Source organism: Exophiala aquamarina (genome assembly GCF_000709125.1).
Source record: "Exophiala aquamarina CBS 119918 chromosome Unknown aczIA-supercont1.1, whole genome shotgun sequence".
Lineage (NCBI taxonomy): Eukaryota > Fungi > Ascomycota > Eurotiomycetes > Chaetothyriales > Herpotrichiellaceae > Exophiala > Exophiala aquamarina.
This window is the reverse complement of record NW_013550587.1, coordinates 4,796,272-4,815,701: the sequence shown is the minus strand read 5'-3', so window position 1 is coordinate 4,815,701 and position 19,430 is coordinate 4,796,272. Positions and strand designations below refer to the sequence as shown.

Below are 19,430 nucleotides of genomic sequence, written 5' to 3'. Positions count from 1 at the left end.
CGTCGTCAGTAAGGTTCGACATGCTAAGCCTAAGCCATGCCCGCAGAGAAGACCGCGCCCGTGAAACAGTGAAAACATCGACCGAATCCGTGGTCAACGTTCTTAGGAGGACACGAATTGATTGTGCATACCTAGACTCGATGTTAGCCGAAGAGAGAGAGCTGTTGTGAATGAAGAGGAAGAAAGAAGACTAAAGTGCTCAGGTCGACCTCATCGAGCGCTCATTGATAGCTCAGGAAGCAGAAGGTGAGCCGAGGGTGAGCAAAGCGGCGAGCGGCTAATCAGAACGGGACGAGGGAGGATAGGTTTTTCGTCGGAGACTACCTACGTACATCATGTCTAATGCAAAATCAACCGCACCACACGGCACCGAGGTAGTTTATGTCTGAGTAGATGGCACGGCAAAGATCGTTGAAAATGAAGCTCACAAGAGCTCTTTCTGCATTCTCCAAGCACAGCACAGGGGTATCACACAGCGCTACTTCATACATGACTTAGTTACAGGTATGTTTTTCCTGCTCCAGCGCACATTTTGCGCGAGCGGTTCCCAGCCAGTTACCCCGCTCTCTCCCAGGTCACCACGTGACACACGAGATATACGCCGCCGTTCGGATCCATATTCCTAAGCTCAAACAGTCGAATACTTCTTTTTAGCAGTATAGTTGTCGGTTGATGATTGGGTCATCTCTCCGTCCGAATCGTTTACAATCTTGGTGAGCTCATGCCCAAATCTTGGACGATGTCGCGAAGTTCGCTTTCAATCTCTTCTGTCTCCTTGTGAGGGTCGTACATCTTGTCCTTGATCCATGCCTCTAATGTGGCATCGTCCATGTCACGGAGGGAGTGCAGTCTGTCCACATTGTCCTTTTGTGCGGCTCGGATAACGTACAGAGCTACTCTGGCACTAACATCCCGAATGCGCGTGATTGCAGGGTACAACAGGGCCAGGTCTTTCTCTTCCTCAGTGATCATGGTCGGCAATGCTTCTCCGGAAGCATAAATCATGTTGCTGGTCACTTGGACCGATTTGGACAGGATGGTTCCTAGTCCGATACCGGGGAAAACATACATGTTGTTCCCCTGACCCGGATGGTACATCTTGCCATTGTAAGTGACCGGATGGAAGGGTGAGCCTGAAGCAAACAGAGCACGGCCATCGGTGTTTGAAATGGCCTCTTCGAAGGTGCATTCGGACTTGGAGGATGGGTTGGAGAGGGGGAAGATGATTGGTCGGTTGTTCCATTTGCCCATCTTCTGGAGGATCTCCGGGGTAAAGGCCCCACCTATGGTGCTAAGACCCATGATGATGGTTGGCTTGACGTACTCAATCACCTTATCTAAGGTCTTGAACTGTTGGCCATCATTGTCGGTACGGGAGAAATAAATCTTGTGTTCGGCAAGTGTATCTCCGCGATCTGAGGTGACGAGCCCTTTGCTGTCTACCAGCCAGAAGCAGTTCTTGGCTTGTTCCTCGGTGAGTCCTTCGTGCATGAAATAGTCGACGATTTGTTTGGCAACGCCAACGCCGGCAGATCCGGAGCCGAGGAAGACAGCACGATGGTCCTTGGGGTCAACACCGGATTGCTTGACAGCACCAATAATGCCGCCCATGATGACAGCTCCGGTTCCTTGGATATCATCGTTGAACATGGCATAGTCATGACGATATCGTTCCAACGAGGGGAAAGGGTTCTTCCAATCCTCAAATTGGATGACAATATCGGGCCAACGTTCTTTCAACGCGGCCATGAGCTCGTCCAAGAACTCCTTCTCCTCCTCGGCAGTTACTTTCCCCCGACGGCTGCCCATGTAGAGAGGGTCTTCGAGGAGTGTCTTGTTACCCGTTCCCAGATCGACGGTCAAGGGGAGCGTGCCTTCAGGTCGAATGCCTGCACAGCCAGTGTACAGAGCCAATTTCCCAATGGGTATACCCATACCTCCAACACCGAGATCTCCGAGGCCCAGAATTCTGGAGCCGTCAGTCACCACGGTGATTTCGACATTGGACTGAGGCCAGTTTTGGATGATATTCGCTAGGTGGCCTCGATCCTCGAAGCTGAGGTACATGCCCTCTGGCTGTTGGTAAATTTCAGACCATCGCTGGCATGCCTCTCCGACAGTGGGAGTATAAACCAAGGGGGTCAACTCGGTGAAGTGGTCGGTCAAGAGTCTGTAGAACAGATGGACATTGTTGTATCGAAGGGTGCTCAGATACAGAAACCTCTCAATATCAGTGCTCTTCAGAGCCAATTGTGCAAGGCATCTCTTCTTTTGCACCTCATAACTCTCAGCACGAGGCGGAGTCAGACCGTACGTCTGGAGGTACTTTCGTGCAGGGATGGAGAGGGAGGTGTCGTAGTGGGCAGAGCGATTGGGAACATGGGCAGTAGCATGAGTGTGCTTTGGGCGGTGGTGCAGAGGAGATTGAGGGCCGTGTGAAGCAATAGAGCCCAGGTTGGCAGTATGTTGGGCAATAGGAGCCTGGGTCGCAGAGGAGGTGGTCATGGTGGTAGATTGGACTTTCACGAGGTTGATGAGGTGTGGCCTCAGGATGGGATGTCGACTGAATTTGTAGAGCATAAGGAAAGAGTGGAGGGATGGGCCCGGAGTCGGGTAAGGGCAACAAATCACTTCGTGCCAAAAACAGAAAGCAAGTGTACAGCGTGATGGCTACTGGTGGTAGTCGAGGCAGATGCCGAGAGGTGTGGTATCCGTTGGAGAGACAGAGTCCGGGCGGGAGAAAATAGTGAGACGAGCGGAGTGGATGGACTTATGGTATCAGGCTAAGAGCGGCGGAGTGGTATTAGAATGGGTCAAACAGTGGTGGAACGATAAAGATCCGGGTGAGAAGAAAAACAAGCTGGCGATGGGAGGAGGAGAGTGTGACACAGGGAGGAGGACAGGAAAGGTCGAGGCCAGGGTGCACGAATAAACAGCAGTGGATTGATCAAGAGGCGTCCCGCGGTGAGGAGTTGATATGCATTATCATGCAGGAGGACGAGAATGAGAAGATGAGAAGATGAGAAGACGTTGGATGATGATTTGACTCGCTTGGACTCGCACCTGGAGAATTGCTGCAAATTGTTGAATTGATGAATTGGACCATCACGGAATCACGGCCACTTTTGCGCGGTCAACTTTTTTTTTTTGGGAGGCAGGACGCGCGATGATGATTCACGATCAACAGGGGTCTGGAGGGCGTTTCAGCGATAAGCACACGTTGGTTGAGGCATTCAATGGCATTGAGCATTGACCCCTCTGGCATTGGCAGGGCACAGGCACCGGCACAGGCCCAGGCTGCTCGGGCTGGTGAGATGCGGAGAATGCAAGGGACCTTTGGCCTGGGCCACTCAGCCACGAGCAGCTGCGAGAACAAGAACTAGTGCCCCAGTCAACTAAAATAGATGCATGCTTAGGGGCTGTAGGGGCTGGAGACCGACAGCCTAGAGAGCCTGGAGCTCGACCCGTCGGTTGTTGTCCTTACCCGTCCGCCGCCATGCCTCTTTAGATACGAAAGCTTCGTCGTGGGCCGCCCTGACCTGGACTCCGGATCTGCCAAAGAGACGACAACACCAGTCCTGGCCACTAATGAGGTGCCTCGTGGGCCTTGACGGCGTCCGAAGACTTGGCCCAAAGGTTCCTTGTGACTGCAGGAATTATGGCTGAGAATTGTGCTACGGGGTCCTCTAAGCCTCAGCGCGTCCTCGGGGGGTTTTCATTACGCATTTGTCGAGCGCTTGCGACCGCCTGGCTGAATGATTCTCCGATGGCGTCTTGGGGGCCAGAATTGAAGTTGGAGGCGCTTGTTGGACGACAACCACGCGTACGGTGTCCGGCCGACGGACACCGTAGCAGCACAAGCAAGAATGTCCCGCGGGTAGTCCCCAGTTGCAGCTTCCTCCGTACGAGGAACTGTGCGTCGCCCGTAATTTCCAAGCGAGCACCCAAACACCCCTACGGCTTCTGCGCCTGCACGGAGGCAAGGCTGAACCTCCCCCTGTACCCGTATCGGGGGCCACTTTTCCCAATCTCCAGGGGTGCCATTTTAGGCTGCGGGAGCTCACCACGAGGTGGTCGAAGGGCTGAGCGGTGTGCTCACCTTCTGCCCACCTCTGCTCGAGCACCCGGATACTCATCGTTCCCAGTCGTGTGACCCGCCCTGTGACAGCTTTCCCTTCCCCAGACTCAAAAGTGCACTGTAAACATAGGTCTATATTTTCGTGAGTCCATGCACCTCGGTGCAGGAACTCCTGCACCTCTACTCCGTGGCTAGGTCAGCATTCATCCGAAAGTGTGGAGTAATACGAAGTTTTGCTCGTCTTGCTCGTCTTGCTCGTTGTCTTCTGCGACACTTTATCCGTCGCCTTTCGTTCTTCGTATGTACCCGGTTACTATGAGCCAATGGCTCACCAGCCCACCAAGGGTCTTCTTTTGAAGCCTAGAACATAATCCGGAACCACTCCACTGCTCAGCTACCCGACATCAAGTGGTAAGAACAGCAAGCAGAAAGAAAATGCCTCGGTTTCACATGTGGCGTTTGACAATTTTGTCACGAGAAACTGGATATCGAGAGAATGTTTCAGGGTGTTTGATCCAACTTCTGGCGAGGCTGCGACACTCGGATCCATCGTCGCAGAAGTTTACCGAGATTTGGCCTCCTTTAGGACCACTGCGATAACCAAAACGTCCAACTTCAATTGCTCCTGGACCGCGAGTGTCAGTCAACGCATCGCGAAGAAAGCGATCCATTTTTCGACTCTGTGTACAAATTCACTACTTCACTGGTACTTGAGCGGGGGCTATTTGGAATCTTGGGACAGAGCTAGGGCAATAAATAATTCACGCCTGAAATTTCCTATCCAGACTCGGGTTCCTCATCCAGTTGGAGACTCGTAGATGATCCCACAAGCTCACTATGTTCACGGGACCACATCACAACTGGTCAAATGCCTTCACAGCAGCTTCAGCAGTTGCATGGGCGGAAGCTGGATTCGCGCCTGGTCTGATGTGAGCTTGGTGCGCTTCATTGAATGGATTTGATCGAGACTTACCAGTGACGACAAGACCATCGGTCTGAGTGAACGAGTCCCAGGGCCCTGGTGGACTTATGTCTGACTCACGGTCAGCAGTCATACAATGTTGAAACAGTGAATAGGCTTACAAGTCGCGCCGCAGTCGGCAGCGGTCTTTTCAATGGTAGGTCTATTCCAGCTTTGGATCGTGTCGAGGACGCCCTCTTCTTCCTCGCCTTTGGTCGTGAATCCAGTGACTTTCTTGCCAGAAATAATCGACTTGCCCGTCTTCGGATCGATAATGCCCGGGAATATAGCGCCTCCATGGCAACTGAAAGCACTGTTAGCAGCTAGCCCTTTCAGTTTTGGCTGAAGTCATCCAGCTTACACTGCAGAGATAATACTGCCATCGGTGTACATCTTAGAAGCGATAGACTGCAAGCCCTTGGCGTCGGGGTAATCGATCAATGAAGCATGACCTGCAGATGCAAAGAAAATGCCGTACTGGGTTTGCAAAAGTCAGTACTGTCAGGAGAGGCCAGAGTCATGACCTGTGGGTCGTAGAACATCATACTTTGCTTGGATCAATGTCTGACGGCTTTAGATGCGCATCGATCTTTTGCCGGAAGGGACTCTGAGGATCCTCCCAGGTCTTTCGATCTTCTCCTTCCAGCCAATCCTTCTGTTGTGACAGCCAGTCTGCCTGGTACGATCCAGTCTCGGAGACGAGGTCGACCTCAAAGCCGGCTTTCACAAACACGTTGTAAGGATGCAGCGCCTCAGTCACAAACATTCCTGTGGACGTACTCAGGGCGCTGCCACACTTGTCTGACGGGGTTTGACACATTCTTACCGGTCTCTCTGCCCTCAGGGTACAAAGGAGCATGTGCAGATGTCACCGCGATGAGAGCTTTGCGAGGAGGTGCCATGGTGGTTGAAGATAGGTAGGACAAGCAATTCACTTCTTGATCTTGGTTGGATTCGAATAGGGACACAGGCACATGCCAATTTCATCAACATTCTTATAGATGAAGCCCCGCTCCTCAGGCTCTAGCAGTGACTAATGTGAACCTTGAAGCATTTCGTCATGAAGTTTATCCGACGCAGAACTGAAGCAACTGCTTTTGGGGGGCATTCGAGCATTTCCATGTGAAAAGCAATCCGAGCATTCTCCCACCAATGGAAACTTGGTCCATGCTCGTCCGTGATAGGCTTGACTGCAGGATCAGCCGGGAGATGACCTCAGATCTCGGTCGCCTGCGACGCCAACGGATTAGGCGGCTTAAGCGATCAGCCAAGTATTGGGCCCGATACGCACAGAAAAGCGTTGATCCCGACCTTGCTAGAGGTTTAAAGTTACGCCCGAACCCTCTACTTCGTTGTACAATCAATCCAAAAAGGACGACTATTGACACTTCGTCGTGGAGTCGTATGGGATTCTATCGGCTTTATGGTGTATAACCATATTTGAGGATATGGACACCTCTCACCTTTATTATATACAACGAGGACATCGTTATTTGGAATCTCGAGCGATCCACAAGTCCGAGTTCGTCCATTCCGAACCATCTCCAGCTCGAGGTGAAGTATGGTCAGATCAAGGTCCGGCCTCGCGGCTCTCTATCAGCTGTCAATGCGATACTCACTCTTACTCTCTCTGCTATTGCCTTATCCAGACCAGGTCTCATAGCACTTCCTTGCCCCAGCCATGTGTGGCAAAGGAAATGCGAATGGATGCACGCGACGGTGTCTTTTCCAAACGATCAACGGTCTTGACCCTGGACCGTTGTTTCTCGTCGATAACTTAAAGGGGCTATATCGAGGCGCTCAAACCCGCCCGAAGAGCCCCGAATCTATCACTCTCTATTATTGCACCCGTCAGTAGCTGTCGAGAAGGACCCTCTCTCGACTCGACGGGAGCGCGTTCTGTGTCTTCCCATAGTCAGAGCTCCGTTGCTCTGCCCCTTAAGATTATTCAGCGCGTCCATCAACTGATGCCAGGAAGAAAGACGGTATCGTAGTCTGAAGCCCTTTTCTCCCGTAGAGCAGGACGTCGCGCATTTACAACCTGCAGAACATAGAATAGGCGGCGAACGAGGCCCCTCATGCGGGGCCAAGGCTGAAACTCTCAGTCTCGGAAACTCTGGCCGGCGTCGGGTACTTTGTGGTAGTATAGTACTCCTAAGCCCAATCAGTCCTGACTCCTCATTCTTGCTACGGAGGACTCTGTCCCTATCCAAGTTCCAGGTCCCGAACTCATAATCAGCTGTCAGCTTGGGCCGCTCCGCAACAAGGATGCGCCGCTCCTTGGATTCAATTAAATGACAGCAGCGCAGTGCTTTTTCTAGTTATCGTCGATATTCATTCATTCCTTCCTGCACTCACCACCCAAGCCATGCCGCCGACAGCATCCTCCCTCGCATCATGGCGAACTCTTGCTTTGATATTTGCGCTCATCAACCTCAAAGCCCTGCCCTTATCATGGCACTTCCGGCTGTTCTACCGCATGTTCACTAGCTGGACGTCCAAGGCGCGTGTCGCCGCCCATCTCAAGGAACATGCCTCCTCCACCTCTACAACCGCCTCGTCGTCCTTGTCCTCCGCCAACAATACCCACCCAATCTTCCAACCTGTCTCAATCTTCTCGAGATCCCCGGTCCTGGAGATAGATTATAACTTTCACAAGAGCAACAGCACGTATTTCGCCGATCTCGACGAAAGCAGGACCGCCTTGGTCACTAAGCTACTGGTAGGAGGATTCAAGTTAGGCGCAAGTAATCTAGAAAAGGAGGGACACAAAGGCCGCTTGAGCATCATTCTAGGGAGCGTGCACACCTCCTTCCACCGCGAAATCAAGCCCTACGAGCTGTATGAAGTACGTTCGCGTCTGCTGGGCTGGGATCAGAAATGGCTCGTCATTGCTTCATTCTTCATCTGCCCTGGCACAAAGGGGGCCAAGAGTGAAGTTCTCCTGGCCTCCGCTCTGAGTAAATACGTCGTCAAGAAGGGAAGATTCACAGTCTCTCCCACACGATGTCTGACAGCTGCCGGTTGGTTGCCGCCCGCTCCGGAGAACAGCAATTCAAGTCCCGCCCAAGTAGCGTCAAGTTCTTCAGGAACACCGCTCCCCCTTACCGTCATGCCATTAGTTCAACCAGGGGGAATATCCGACACAGCAACGCCGGACGGGATCGCCGCGCCCATCCCCGAATCTGCTGCCGAGGTGACCGCAGCCGTGGTTGAGAAACTCGAGAGTGCGGCCGCCGAAGCAGCCTCATCCTCTACCCAAGCCACACTTACAGATCCGCTCCTCCCCTTTACAAAACTCGACAAATCGGGGGCTTGGGATTGGCACCGCATCGATATGGAGAGACTGCGAGGGCTCCAGATTGCCGCCAATTGGTTAGACCTCGACAAGGACCTCACCGAGGAGTTCAAGCGCGGCTAGTTACCTGCGAGAATCCGTGCAGACCTGGAGGAGAGAATGCGTTCTGCTTGACGATAATGCTTCGTCTATTTCTTTGTACTTCTATGGTCAATTCGACATGTATAGACAGATATCCTCACTTCCTAGAGAGGGACGATTTACGTGCTGCGAGACTGGAGTATTGTCTATGGATCAGTGTCGACCCCAGCGTCTATATCCTTTGCCTGATGACTTGGCAGATATAACACTATGTCTAGATGAGTGACGAAGCGGCCTCAGTCAGAACCAATGCTCGTGCTTAAGGCCTTCGAGACTCGTTTCAAGACTCGCTCCTACACTGAAAGCTACCCCGCCTCACCGATAGTATACGACTCCAAGCACTGCCTTGTGCAACACACCAGGTCAACAGAGTAGTCACGTGATCACAGCCTTGCCAACAAAACAATCTTTCCTTTCCTTGGCTTGGTGTTGCGTAAACTTCCTCTCCTGGTCCACGGCCATCAGGTCGCATAAGTCGTCGGTGACACATCGCCTTGTTGGTGGTGTATCTATAATATGCTGTTGTAACTTATAGCTACTCAACTCTGTTGGCCTTTTTACTTGCAACCATTCTCCTTCGTTATCCATCTCATCTTTTCTTATACCTCAGGCGACATGTACTATCTAGCGGATTGTCGCGTATGCACACTCTCTGATAGCAACTAACCGAACTATGTAGAGGTCCGGTTCTGTGTATTATTTTCAGTAGGAAGAACTAAAGGAGGGTTGCGTTGATCCAGTGACACTACGGCTAAGAGAAGTATTGGAATTATGTGTAGCCTTACAGCTCCATGAACAAAGACCACCAAGGCAGCAAGCGTGTTGATACTTCAAACCTTCCCTCAGCGGCAGCGCTTCCCATCCACTACGATTTCGAGCCGCAACCACATATGTTGCCATGGCTCAGGACAAAGTAGCATTCATGTCTGGTGGGGCTCCTCCAGAGCCCAAGCCCATCCCTCCTTCGCCGTTGGCAACACCACCATCTTCATAATAGGCTGCAGCATTACTGACTTGCCTATCTTGTGTCGTGTCAATGCCGATGCTGATCCATGCTACGATGCCGGACGAGACATTATCGCCGAGTAGCACGTATTCCACGAACGGATCCGTGGCATCTGCCTCGCCGGCCAGAATCCCGTCGTCAGCGTTCAAAGTCACGTCTTGCGAATTTGTGCTATAGGGTGATTCTGTCTCGACTTTGGAGATGAGGCTTTGATCGAAGAAGAGCTGGCCGACGTGGGAGACGTGGACGGAAGAGGAAGCGTTGGCATCGAGGAGGGTCCTGTTCAACCGGACGGTCGTTGAATTGAGACTGTGGGCAAGCACATGTATATGGGTGGCCCGACCTGTTGAAGACTGTTATTAAAACATTTTTGATGTATACTCGGGCTCATAATCACCAGTGTAGTGGCCGGGGAATATTGTGTTGAACTGCACAACGCCGTTGAGATCCGTCTGTTGGATCCCCCTCAAGGCAGTATTGTTCAGGTTCGTCGTATCGTTGCTGTTGCCATTCCCATTTGCAACCACGCCGCTGTACACGCCTGTGGAGTTGCATGACCAGATCTCCGTATACAGAGCAGGCACAGGCTCACACGTGGCAGTGTCGAGGATTTGGATGTCGAGAAACAAGGGAACGCCTTCTTCACCGTCGACTAGATTTTCGCGAATCAATTCTCCTTTGACGTAGTAGGGTCCTTCCGTGGTTTCGCTCTGCAGAGTGCACGAGGAGTTGTCCGAGAAGAGAACCGTTTCGTCCGAGTTCAAAGAGATGTCCGAGTTGTCCGAGACGTGGGAGAAATTGTACGAAGTGAAGTCTCTTCGGTGGATGAGCGGCGTGCCTTCTAAGCCGCGCTTGACACGCAGATGATTGACGAGCGCTTGACGACGGGCGGTGCTTGCAGATTCATGGCCTCGAGCCTTCAGTGTGCTGGCGCACGAACGGATTGTTTTCGGACTGCGCTTAAAGAATTGCTTCCGTTCAGCCGCTTCTTCAGCGACGTTGTGGCCAGGGTGTGCGAGGACTACCCAATTTGCAAGGAATACGCAAATAAAGAGAACAGAAAAGGTCAACATGGCAGAAGAAGCGCTGGGATCGGAGGTTTATGTGTTTTGATGCTGTAGCACTTGAATCGATCGATACGACGAAGCCCGCAATGTGAGAAAGCTCAAACCTGTTTAAATACAACCTCGACTTCAAATCGGTCCTTGATTCAGGCTCAGGAGCATCTTCAGTTATGCGTAATCTTCATTTGAGCACAGCCATCTCCGAAGGCTCGTCGCCGATGTGACCGCGCGCTCTACATGGGACGATCGCTTGGCAGAGAAGCTTGTGTCCCATAGAAGTGCTTCTTTGTTTTCTTCCATCATTGGAGGCCGAATCATATAACAGTTGATGACGCGGGTTGAGATAACGCGCGGCTGGCAGCTCGCGGGGACAATGAGTCGGCTGTATGGAAAGGGGTTGTCTTTGAATGTACATACCTGGGTCGCCGCGTCATCCTGTTATTGCATCTACGAGTCATTGCGGGGGGCCAGAGCCTCGTTCGGCGCTGGCGGCTTGCCACTCCTCGTACACGATAGGCCCTATTGTAAGTTGTCTTTCTGGTCTTCGTGCGACACTCATTCCAGAGTTTAAAAGTACCCACGAACGAGCCTGGCGCTGTGACCGTAGGAAATCCCCCCCAAATTCCCCGAGCCGACTTATCGGAGCGGGGCGTTGTAGATGGTTCTGCCCATTTTCTGTTTCTGAAAAAAGCTTGGACAAAAGGAATTCTCCCATTTCCAAGTTTTGCTACGTCCAGTTCTGTGGCTCAGTCGCTTTCCTTTGAGAAGTGCTGTGACTTCCGCCAGGCATCTTCTTGTCAATTCCACTCTGACCCTGTTGAATTACTGCATGTTCGACCCTGGCAGCTGTAGCAATGGTGTAGTTGGGTGGGAGGAATCAGCTCAATGTGGATCAGACACTTTCGTCTAGACTTGGTCCCTCTAATGTCATTAATCCCGACGTGCTCGTCAAATGAAAGCTCTTGGATTACACCAGCTGCGGAACCATAAACCAAATCTTTGGGTCTCTGGGTCCATGCTTGCGTCCACCAGCTCGAGAAGTGCCGAAACGATACTGCTCCAGCCACCTTTCACGACCAGGCTGGAAACAGTAAGAACTCCGATCCCATCTACCCATGAAGCATTGCGCATAGCTCCGGTGCGATGATACCTATCAAGGTTGTCACGCCGGGCAACGTGTCAATACGGTGGCGCATGGCGTTAGACTAGAGGGCGGTTGACTTCCTGCCCCTTGCTACGCTCATAGCCGACGTAATTCTGGGTTTTATTCGTGACATTCCCCGGACAGTGGTAGAATACTCACTTGCCTGATATAAGTACTCTTTGACGAGAAATGATACTCCCGTAATCCATAAAGTCTTCAAATTGGGGACGCTGGTATAGTCCGAGTGTCCATACACCAGAAGAACATCGAGGCACTGCTCGGATAGGCGTCTCCAGCCCTTTGTGGCTCCTCGAACCTTCAAGGCCGCGCCAACGCCTCCGTCACCGCGGCATGTTCCAAACTCAAATAAGTGAATGTATCGGAGCATTGCAGCCGCTCATGGTGCGTCCAATCAAGTGTCATCAGATCAGTACCTGTGGTCAATGGTTTCCTAAGTGTCGCGTCGCTGGAGCGAATGGTTCCCAGTACAATATCGTTTCCGGACTATTTGAATGTATGTGTCGATGAATCTGCGGGGTTTTCGCTGGATCAAATCACCACAATGCTTCCTGGAACTGCAACTGAATCTCGGGCACGACGAAGAGTCCATTCATTGTTGAGGCGGTATGTATGTACCATCGCACTCAAAAGCGGAATTATCTTCCCACAGGCATCCTCATGCCCAAGTGGAATGTGGGGAGAGAGCCTGTGGTTTAATGGTCATATGAGTCATATTTCCCATACCATAAGAGTTGGAGGTTGGCCAAACAAAAGTGAAAGACGGACTGAGGCTGGAAAAACGGGGACTCCGAGAAGGGTTGGAAAGCACGAACGTCGGGTGTTGTGGTATAGACGCTGAGGGTAGAGAGCGTTTTGGACTGATTTCAATAATACGATAAGAAGTGAGGTTCACAGGAATCAAAGCCGATACAAGCTCATCGGGGCTGGAATTGGGTGTCATGTACAAGAGGGAAGAGGTCGACTCGCTACAGTAAGGACCATAGTTGGTATTCTACTGGACAAGGATCTATGATCGATTCCAAATGGCCGGCCATCATCAAAACGGAATGACCAGGCAGCCGCACAGAGTTCCCAGTAGCTTGGATACCACCTAGCTTTTCTCAGTCGATCAATACAGCATCGTGGTTCGCTTCCGTGATGGCTTCATCGGATCTTGCAGAGCCTCGCGATCTAACTATGATGTTCTGCGCTGCATGTCGCCATGAGGGAATCTAGAATGGTGATTTTGAAGGGCTTTCTGCAAGTTGCGACAATAAAGTGTGATCGGAATGTCCCAAGATTGCTGAACCAGTCAACTACTTTAGCCTTCTCAAAAGGAATACCAGGAGCGTAGCATGAAACTTGAAGGAGGTGATCTTCTGGAGCCGCCATCCTGGGTCGTAGTAACCACGGCAGAAACCTTGAAGCGCAGAAAGTTCATCTTGTTGATGGGCCCGCTGATTGACTGAAGAAGGACGTCGTCCACCAAGTAGGTCTACCCCATTAAATGGGAACAGTTGTGGACACCAAACTTGGCACAAAATTCGATGCCTCAAGTCAAGAGCCGACCTTGCATGGCATGTTACGCACAAAAGGATGGGACGGTCAACCCAGTTGACTCAGCGCAGAACAAGTTGAAGGCCAGCTTCGTGTCCGCGAGCTTGCGTATCGGCGGATCTTCAAGTTAGAGTAAACGCACTGTGTAAGTTGGATTGGCCACACTCACGGCTGATATATAGAGGAGAAATAAAGACTCTGCATAAATAGCAACGGCATTCTCGACCGAATGTAGGTCGATACGGACTGCTGGCGCCATAGCTGGCGACCCCAACGCGCCAATTTGACCATAGTGTAATTGATTTTACATCGATAAACGACAAGGTCACGGAAACTACAAAGAAACCGAAAAGCTACACCGCTCCTGACATCCTTATACGACGGCTAGATACTCATGATCACCGTGCTAGCAAAAATCGCAATGAGGGCAGTGTAGACTCTATTACCCAACGACAAATTGAGTCTGACACTGATGCTTGTCTCAGTCGCGCTCGAAACCACTGCTGTTGCTACATTGAACATGGCGGTCCCGCCGGTCTCAACTGCAATCGTCGTAACAGCAGAAGCAACCACCACTGCACCTGGCACCGAGTCTGAATTTCTCGTGATTTCTCGTATGTCGGATGACGTTGCGTTGAAGATGGTCTGTGCCAGCGAGATCTCATTGTTGGTCAGGTCGTAGACCACATATGCGGAGCGCAGGAAGGTGTCGCCGAGAATGGAGGTGCTGGATGAGCCCAACGGTGCGATCCCCAGGATACATGCTTCCTCGCCGTTCTCAAAGCTCAAAGGTTGCCCGTCGCTGCTGGTTGCGGCGCCCAGAATAAGTTCATCAAACGGCACTTTGATTGTCTTTCCAGAGAATGTAAAGTCGACGGTGTCATTGGAGCCACTAGTACCCCCGTTACAGGTGACGTACGCGTAGCCTGCTGAGGACGAATAGGTGGCGTCCATCTGGCTGTAGATCTCTTCGACCAGTGAGTCCGGGAGGTAGCTGAGAGTAGTGCCGCTGTCCAGAACCGCGCCAATCGGCAGAGACGAGGATGAGGAGAGATTGGCCCCGTACACAGAAATGCCGGTCAGGGCGACAGCGAGCTCGCGGTATCCACCGTCCGATTTGAGAACAGGAAGTGTGGTCAGCTCGCCCAAGTACTTATCTTGATCGACCCCACCGAACAGAATCTCTCCCGTGTTGGCATCTAGGTCATTGAGCCAGAGAGAGTACGCGCTGGTGGAAATCTTACCGACATCCACCAGGGCTTGGGGCAAATTGGCATACGTGGAACCTATTGTTCTATCTTCACCTTCGTTTGCCATGTAGCCAATGCCCAGAACATTGTTGTCGGCCGTGGAGGTTTGCCCAATGCCAAATTGGAAGGAATCCAGGCTGACGTCTCCAAAGTAAAGCGTATCTGTGGCGTAGATGCCGGACGCAGCAGAGCCATCTTCATAGGTCACGTCGAAGTCAGCGTTCACAAAATTGTAGGTCGACGAGGAAGTCCGGTCGTATGTACCACCTTCGCAGACATCCTCGCTGGACTCGCAATACGTCGAGTTGGCTTCATTCACCCATAGGTCAGAGCTCCCCGTATCGAGCTGGACGCGGAAAGACTGCTTTGGAGTTCCGAGGCTTATTTTTGCATAGTACAAGGTTAATTCGTTGTCCAGTGCTGCTTCCACAGTCCCAGTGCGCCGCCTGAGCCGTGTGCGGTCACGCGTGAGGACATCTGGGACCGATCTTTTTTCGATCGGAAGGCTCAACACTCGAGGATTCGACCGCACAGCAACTTGGATCGAAGCTACCGAGGAAACGGTCAACGCCACAACCGCCATAGATAATGTCGACAATTTCATCTCCGGAAGTACAAGGTGGAACTGTCAGGTTGGGTTAGCATCAAACGATTAGGAAGGCAAAAGTCGCTGCAGCCTTGAAATGCTTGTGTAAGGATGCCAGGATGAGTGGCAGATCTAGATGTCCTGCAATTGACTGTCTGTAAGCAATTGTATGTTAGCCCTGGTATAGAAAGCATATAAAGAACGTGGGCGGCGAGAATCCGAGTGCTCTAATAGTGACCCCTTGGGTTGTCGTCAGCGTTGACACAATATTCCACGGTCTGAATGCGTGACCAAATGGGCTGGAGGAGGGTGGTGAGTAGGACATCGAGAAGCACGACCATAACGACGGTTGAGGACGTATGGTACTCGAAGCGCGCAAATGTGTGCGCAAATATGATTAGGACCAGCTTCTATGCAGGGAGGTCCGAGATATACGTACGCACCGCTTTAGTTGACGAGGCCTGGGTGTAATCTCGCGGTCAAGGGATTACAAGATCGATCAGTAGCAAAGAGTATGGCGACAGTGAACCATAGAAAATTAGTCCAACTCTCTTCATTACGTAGTCTTCATATGCCCTGGCCACTACAGTCCTTGGATTTGCGCAGTATAGCCAGGTTCAAGGAGTGGCGGCTCATCCACAGCTGGGTGGTTCACAGATGGATGGTTCTTCAGCTTTCAAATGGGCTCTGCACCTTGCTGTAGTTGCTCATAGGGCTCCCCAAGTTTTGTTTGAGAGAGGACGTGGTCCTTCTGCTCTTGTGCGTCCATGCTTCCCACCTGTGCCCACTCGGGTTAGCGAAGAGGGTCTCTTCAAAGCTTTGTCCACACCTTTGTGAAAACCCCTGTAGAGCCTGGTCACTGGCTCAAATTCGTCACTCATTACGTATACACGCTGGAGCCTGTTTCAAATTTCAGCATTGGAAATGATGGCGATATGCTCGCCGCTGTCTGAATAAAACACTCATTTTTGCACTGCGAAGTTGTAGCTAGCCAGATAGACACCCGGTACTTACTCAGCGTATCAACTTCATATGTTGCTGGGCGCCTGTCCCCGTAGATCGTCCGCCTTGGCGCCTGAGTGCAACGGATATGTTCCTGGGTTGGCGCACTCTTTTCCTTCAACCTCTCCCTCCGCACTTTGTTTCGCGTGATTTGATAATCGACATCAAAGTTATCAGAATCATGCCTCATATCTCATATCTCCTTTGTCGGATAGCACGGCATGATTCATCGACGCAGCGGTCCAAAAATAGATGGTGGGGCCTAGAGTCGCGTCACCCTTCTCAAGCCGTGAGGCGTTGACGCTGGATTGGCTAGCTGCGGTTCTCATTTACTGGGGTCAAACCCCATCTCTTTCCGGGTTGTGGCAACATGAGTTCGTCTCCTTTCATACATTGACCAATATCGAGAGACTCGATACCCAGCAATTATTGCATTGGTCGCCGTTGAGCCTCTGCTGTGGCTGTTGTTGTGGCCGGTAGAGATGTCACTTGTTTGACAATTTCTCTTCTGGGACTTGCAGCTTACGCGTTGTCGACCAAACGCCCTTCAATCAGATTGTGGGAACATGCTATGGGGACGAATGTTTCTTCCAGCTAACACAGGACCAGCCATGCGACGGCAATGGCGGGTTTCGGCCGGAACTCGCCTGGAGTATTCTCCCTTGCTTTTGTGAGAGCAATCTGGCTGAGACGGGCCGATCACAGAAATGGTTCATCAACTTAACTGTGCTCCTTTACCCGCCTTCCTTGAAGAATACAGGCCTCTGAACTCATCCTTTCGCTCTCTTCGCACGCAGCACCAAAGTCATTCGTTTTGTTTTTGCCCGGTTCTTTTCCATTCAGTCGCTTTCATTTCTACCCCTTTCCAGGTTGACCTAGTTGCTCTTGCCCATGAGGCTCTCAAGAATCGCGGCTTGGCTGACCCCAGCAGTCGGTGCCTCTGCGTACTCGAACTCATCCGCGTCCTCCAGTTCCTCCATCTGCTCGACGGCTGCAGCATGCAAACCCTTCTTGATCGAGCTGACGTGGGGACTCACGGACCCGTCGAACATCTTCTCCAGAGAGGCGATCTTGACCAATGGCACGTTTCCGGGCCCTCCTCTGAGACTCGCAGTTGGGGAATGTGTTGACTTTACGGTAATCAACAACATGCCCAACGCAACTGGTGTTCACTTCCACGGCATCCGGCAGCTGGGGACACCGTGGGCGGATGGAGTCCCAGGTGTCTCTCAATACTCGATTCAACCAGGCTCCAGCTATAACTATCAGTGGACAGCTGAGGAATCTGGCATTTATTTCTATCACAGCCATTACAAAGGTCAAATGATGGATGGCTTATATGGGGCAATCATTATCTCCCCCGCGGAAAAAGCGACTAGGCCATTCTCTCTAATTAGCAATAGTTCTACCGACATTCAGAAGATGGAGGCCGCAGAAGCGAACGTCGAGGCAGTCCTTACAGCCGACTGGAATCGCTTTACCTTCAACGAGTTCTTTGAAATCGAGAAGTCCGCCAACATTGACTACTCCTGCACAGACTCTTTCGTCCTGAATGGTATGGGATCGTCCTACTGCCTATCAGTAGCCACCCTCAGCGTCGACGAAGCTGCCCAGGCGGAGCTTGTCCTTAACGGGACGTCCTTAACTGCGAAGGGGTGTATCCCTCCCAACAACACCGTGGTCCAAGGTGCCTACAGCCGCAACTTGGCCGCCTTGCCCGCTGGCGCATACTACGAATGCACGTCCTATACCGGCACGAACTTTACCTACCCCGTCGATGCGGCGGACGACTGGGCGGCATTGTCCTTTATCAGTCCCAGTGGTACAGCACTCTTCAAGATCACGATCGACAGCCACAAGCTATACGTCTACGAGATTAATGGCCACTATATCGAACCTCAGATGGTGGATCAGATTGAAGTCGATAATGGAGACAGAATCTCGGTGCTGGTCAAGCTCGATCAAACCCCAGCGGACTATACCATCCGCGTGGCGAACAGCGGCTTGAACCAAGTCATCTCGGGGTATGGCGTCTTGTCTTATCAAGGCAGCTCAGGGCCATCAACCACTGCTGAAGCTGTCATGAATTATGGTGGACAGAACACGACCACCATCACCGTCTTAGATAGGGCTGCGGCTTACCCATACCCTGCGGAGGCGGTCTCGAGTACGGCGGATGCAACCTTCGTTCTCGACATCATGAAGGACCCGGAAATGTCGTTGTCATGGGCTTGGGTTCTGAATGGGGCAGATGCATACAACCAAAGCCGAGATGATGAAACTCCGCCACTTCTCTACCAGTCCCTAGCAGACATTCCCACTAGCGATCTTGTACTGAGGACCAATTACAACGAATGGGTGGACCTTATCATCAAGGTAGCTGGCCCGTTGGCCGAGCCGCACCCCATCCACAAACACGCCAACAAATTCTTCGTTATCGGGGCGGGTACTGGCGATTTTAACTACACTACTGTCGCCGAAGCTCAATCCGCCGGGGTAGATTTCAATCTCGACAACCCACCGCTTGTGGACGGCTACACGAGCACGGAAGCGGAAGGCGCCGCGTGGATGGTGTTTAGGTATCAGGCCAACACCCCAGGAGCGTGGCTGTTGCACTGCCACGTGCAAAGCCACTTGTCGGGCGGAATGGCGGTGGCGATCCTGGACGCCGTAGACAAGTTCCCATCGATTCCCTCCGACGTTGGCAAGGTGTGCTCCAATGCAGGGTCCAGCTTCACTGGATCCAATGCCACTGTCTCAACCACCTCGCCGACAGTCGCTTTGTACACCAGTATTGCAGCGGCTTCGTTGGGTTCCCAGAAGGCAGGTAGTCTGAGCGTCACCTTTGCTCTGGCAGTGGCTGCTGCTTTGTTCTAATAGAGTCACGTAAAGGTTTAGAACGTGTTGCCACGGGAAGGAAAGCTACTCGCATCGGAATTCTGTGTAATTCGCATTATGTAGTTGGGTGCTCGGCCTCCGTAACTGGCTTAGTCATCACAAAGTTCGAAATAGGAAGTGCGGCGAGCGTCGTCTTCGCCGACCCCGGACAGGCACATACAGGAATTTCACCCGATGACCCGTAGCTCATCTTACATTCGTCTGCGGCGCAATTTGTCACGTTGGGGCATGCACGCTAATATTACGACTTGGCTTCTCTAACCATGTCATCTCAGGTATCGACCAAACCTCATATGGAGATTTCAGCCGACCACTAGTTTCGAGCCCAGGTTATCCCAGTCCAACTACCCCCCTGATATATGAGTTGAGGACCAGGCGCGAAACTCTCACCAGACAGGAAGCCAAGAAGCCCAAGTATGTGCAACACAGAACATTCGCTAACGGC

At 51.9% G+C, this 19,430-nt stretch overlaps 6 protein-coding genes across 6 annotated transcripts; 2 read left to right on the top strand and 4 right to left on the bottom strand.

Moving 5' to 3' along the window:
• Window positions 1–702: 702 nt before the first annotated feature.
• A1O9_01690 (malate dehydrogenase (oxaloacetate-decarboxylating)(NADP+)) lies at window positions 703–2,505 on the bottom strand (the record flags this gene model as incomplete). The annotated part of the gene is made up of 1 exon (XM_013410848.1): window positions 703–2,505. The coding sequence occupies one exon, from the start codon at window positions 2,503–2,505 to the stop codon at window positions 703–705; it is 1,803 nt and encodes a 600-aa protein (XP_013266302.1).
• Window positions 2,506–4,932: 2,427 nt separating this feature from the next.
• On the bottom strand, window positions 4,933–5,941 carry A1O9_01689 (uncharacterized protein; the record flags this gene model as incomplete). The annotated part of the gene is made up of 6 exons (XM_013410847.1): window positions 4,933–4,997; window positions 5,052–5,111; window positions 5,162–5,343; window positions 5,401–5,516; window positions 5,587–5,807; window positions 5,866–5,941. 6 exons carry the CDS (start codon window positions 5,939–5,941, stop codon window positions 4,933–4,935), a joined length of 720 nt encoding a protein of 239 aa, XP_013266301.1.
• A 1,466-nt stretch (window positions 5,942–7,407) lies between these two features.
• A1O9_01688 (uncharacterized protein) lies at window positions 7,408–8,460 on the top strand (the record flags this gene model as incomplete). The annotated part of the gene is made up of 1 exon (XM_013410846.1): window positions 7,408–8,460. One exon carries the CDS (start codon window positions 7,408–7,410, stop codon window positions 8,458–8,460), a length of 1,053 nt encoding a protein of 350 aa, XP_013266300.1.
• A 921-nt stretch (window positions 8,461–9,381) lies between these two features.
• Window positions 9,382–10,557, bottom strand: A1O9_01687 (uncharacterized protein; the record flags this gene model as incomplete). Its single annotated transcript, XM_013410845.1, has 2 exons — window positions 9,382–9,827; window positions 9,882–10,557. The coding sequence occupies 2 exons, from the start codon at window positions 10,555–10,557 to the stop codon at window positions 9,382–9,384; spliced, it is 1,122 nt and encodes a 373-aa protein (XP_013266299.1).
• A 3,076-nt stretch (window positions 10,558–13,633) lies between these two features.
• Window positions 13,634–15,082, bottom strand: A1O9_01686 (uncharacterized protein; the record flags this gene model as incomplete). The annotated part of the gene is made up of 1 exon (XM_013410844.1): window positions 13,634–15,082. The coding sequence occupies one exon, from the start codon at window positions 15,080–15,082 to the stop codon at window positions 13,634–13,636; it is 1,449 nt and encodes a 482-aa protein (XP_013266298.1).
• A 2,154-nt stretch (window positions 15,083–17,236) lies between these two features.
• A1O9_01685 (uncharacterized protein) lies at window positions 17,237–18,964 on the top strand (the record flags this gene model as incomplete). Its single annotated transcript, XM_013410843.1, has 1 exon — window positions 17,237–18,964. One exon carries the CDS (start codon window positions 17,237–17,239, stop codon window positions 18,962–18,964), a length of 1,728 nt encoding a protein of 575 aa, XP_013266297.1.
• Between the last annotated feature and the right edge of the window lie 466 nt (window positions 18,965–19,430).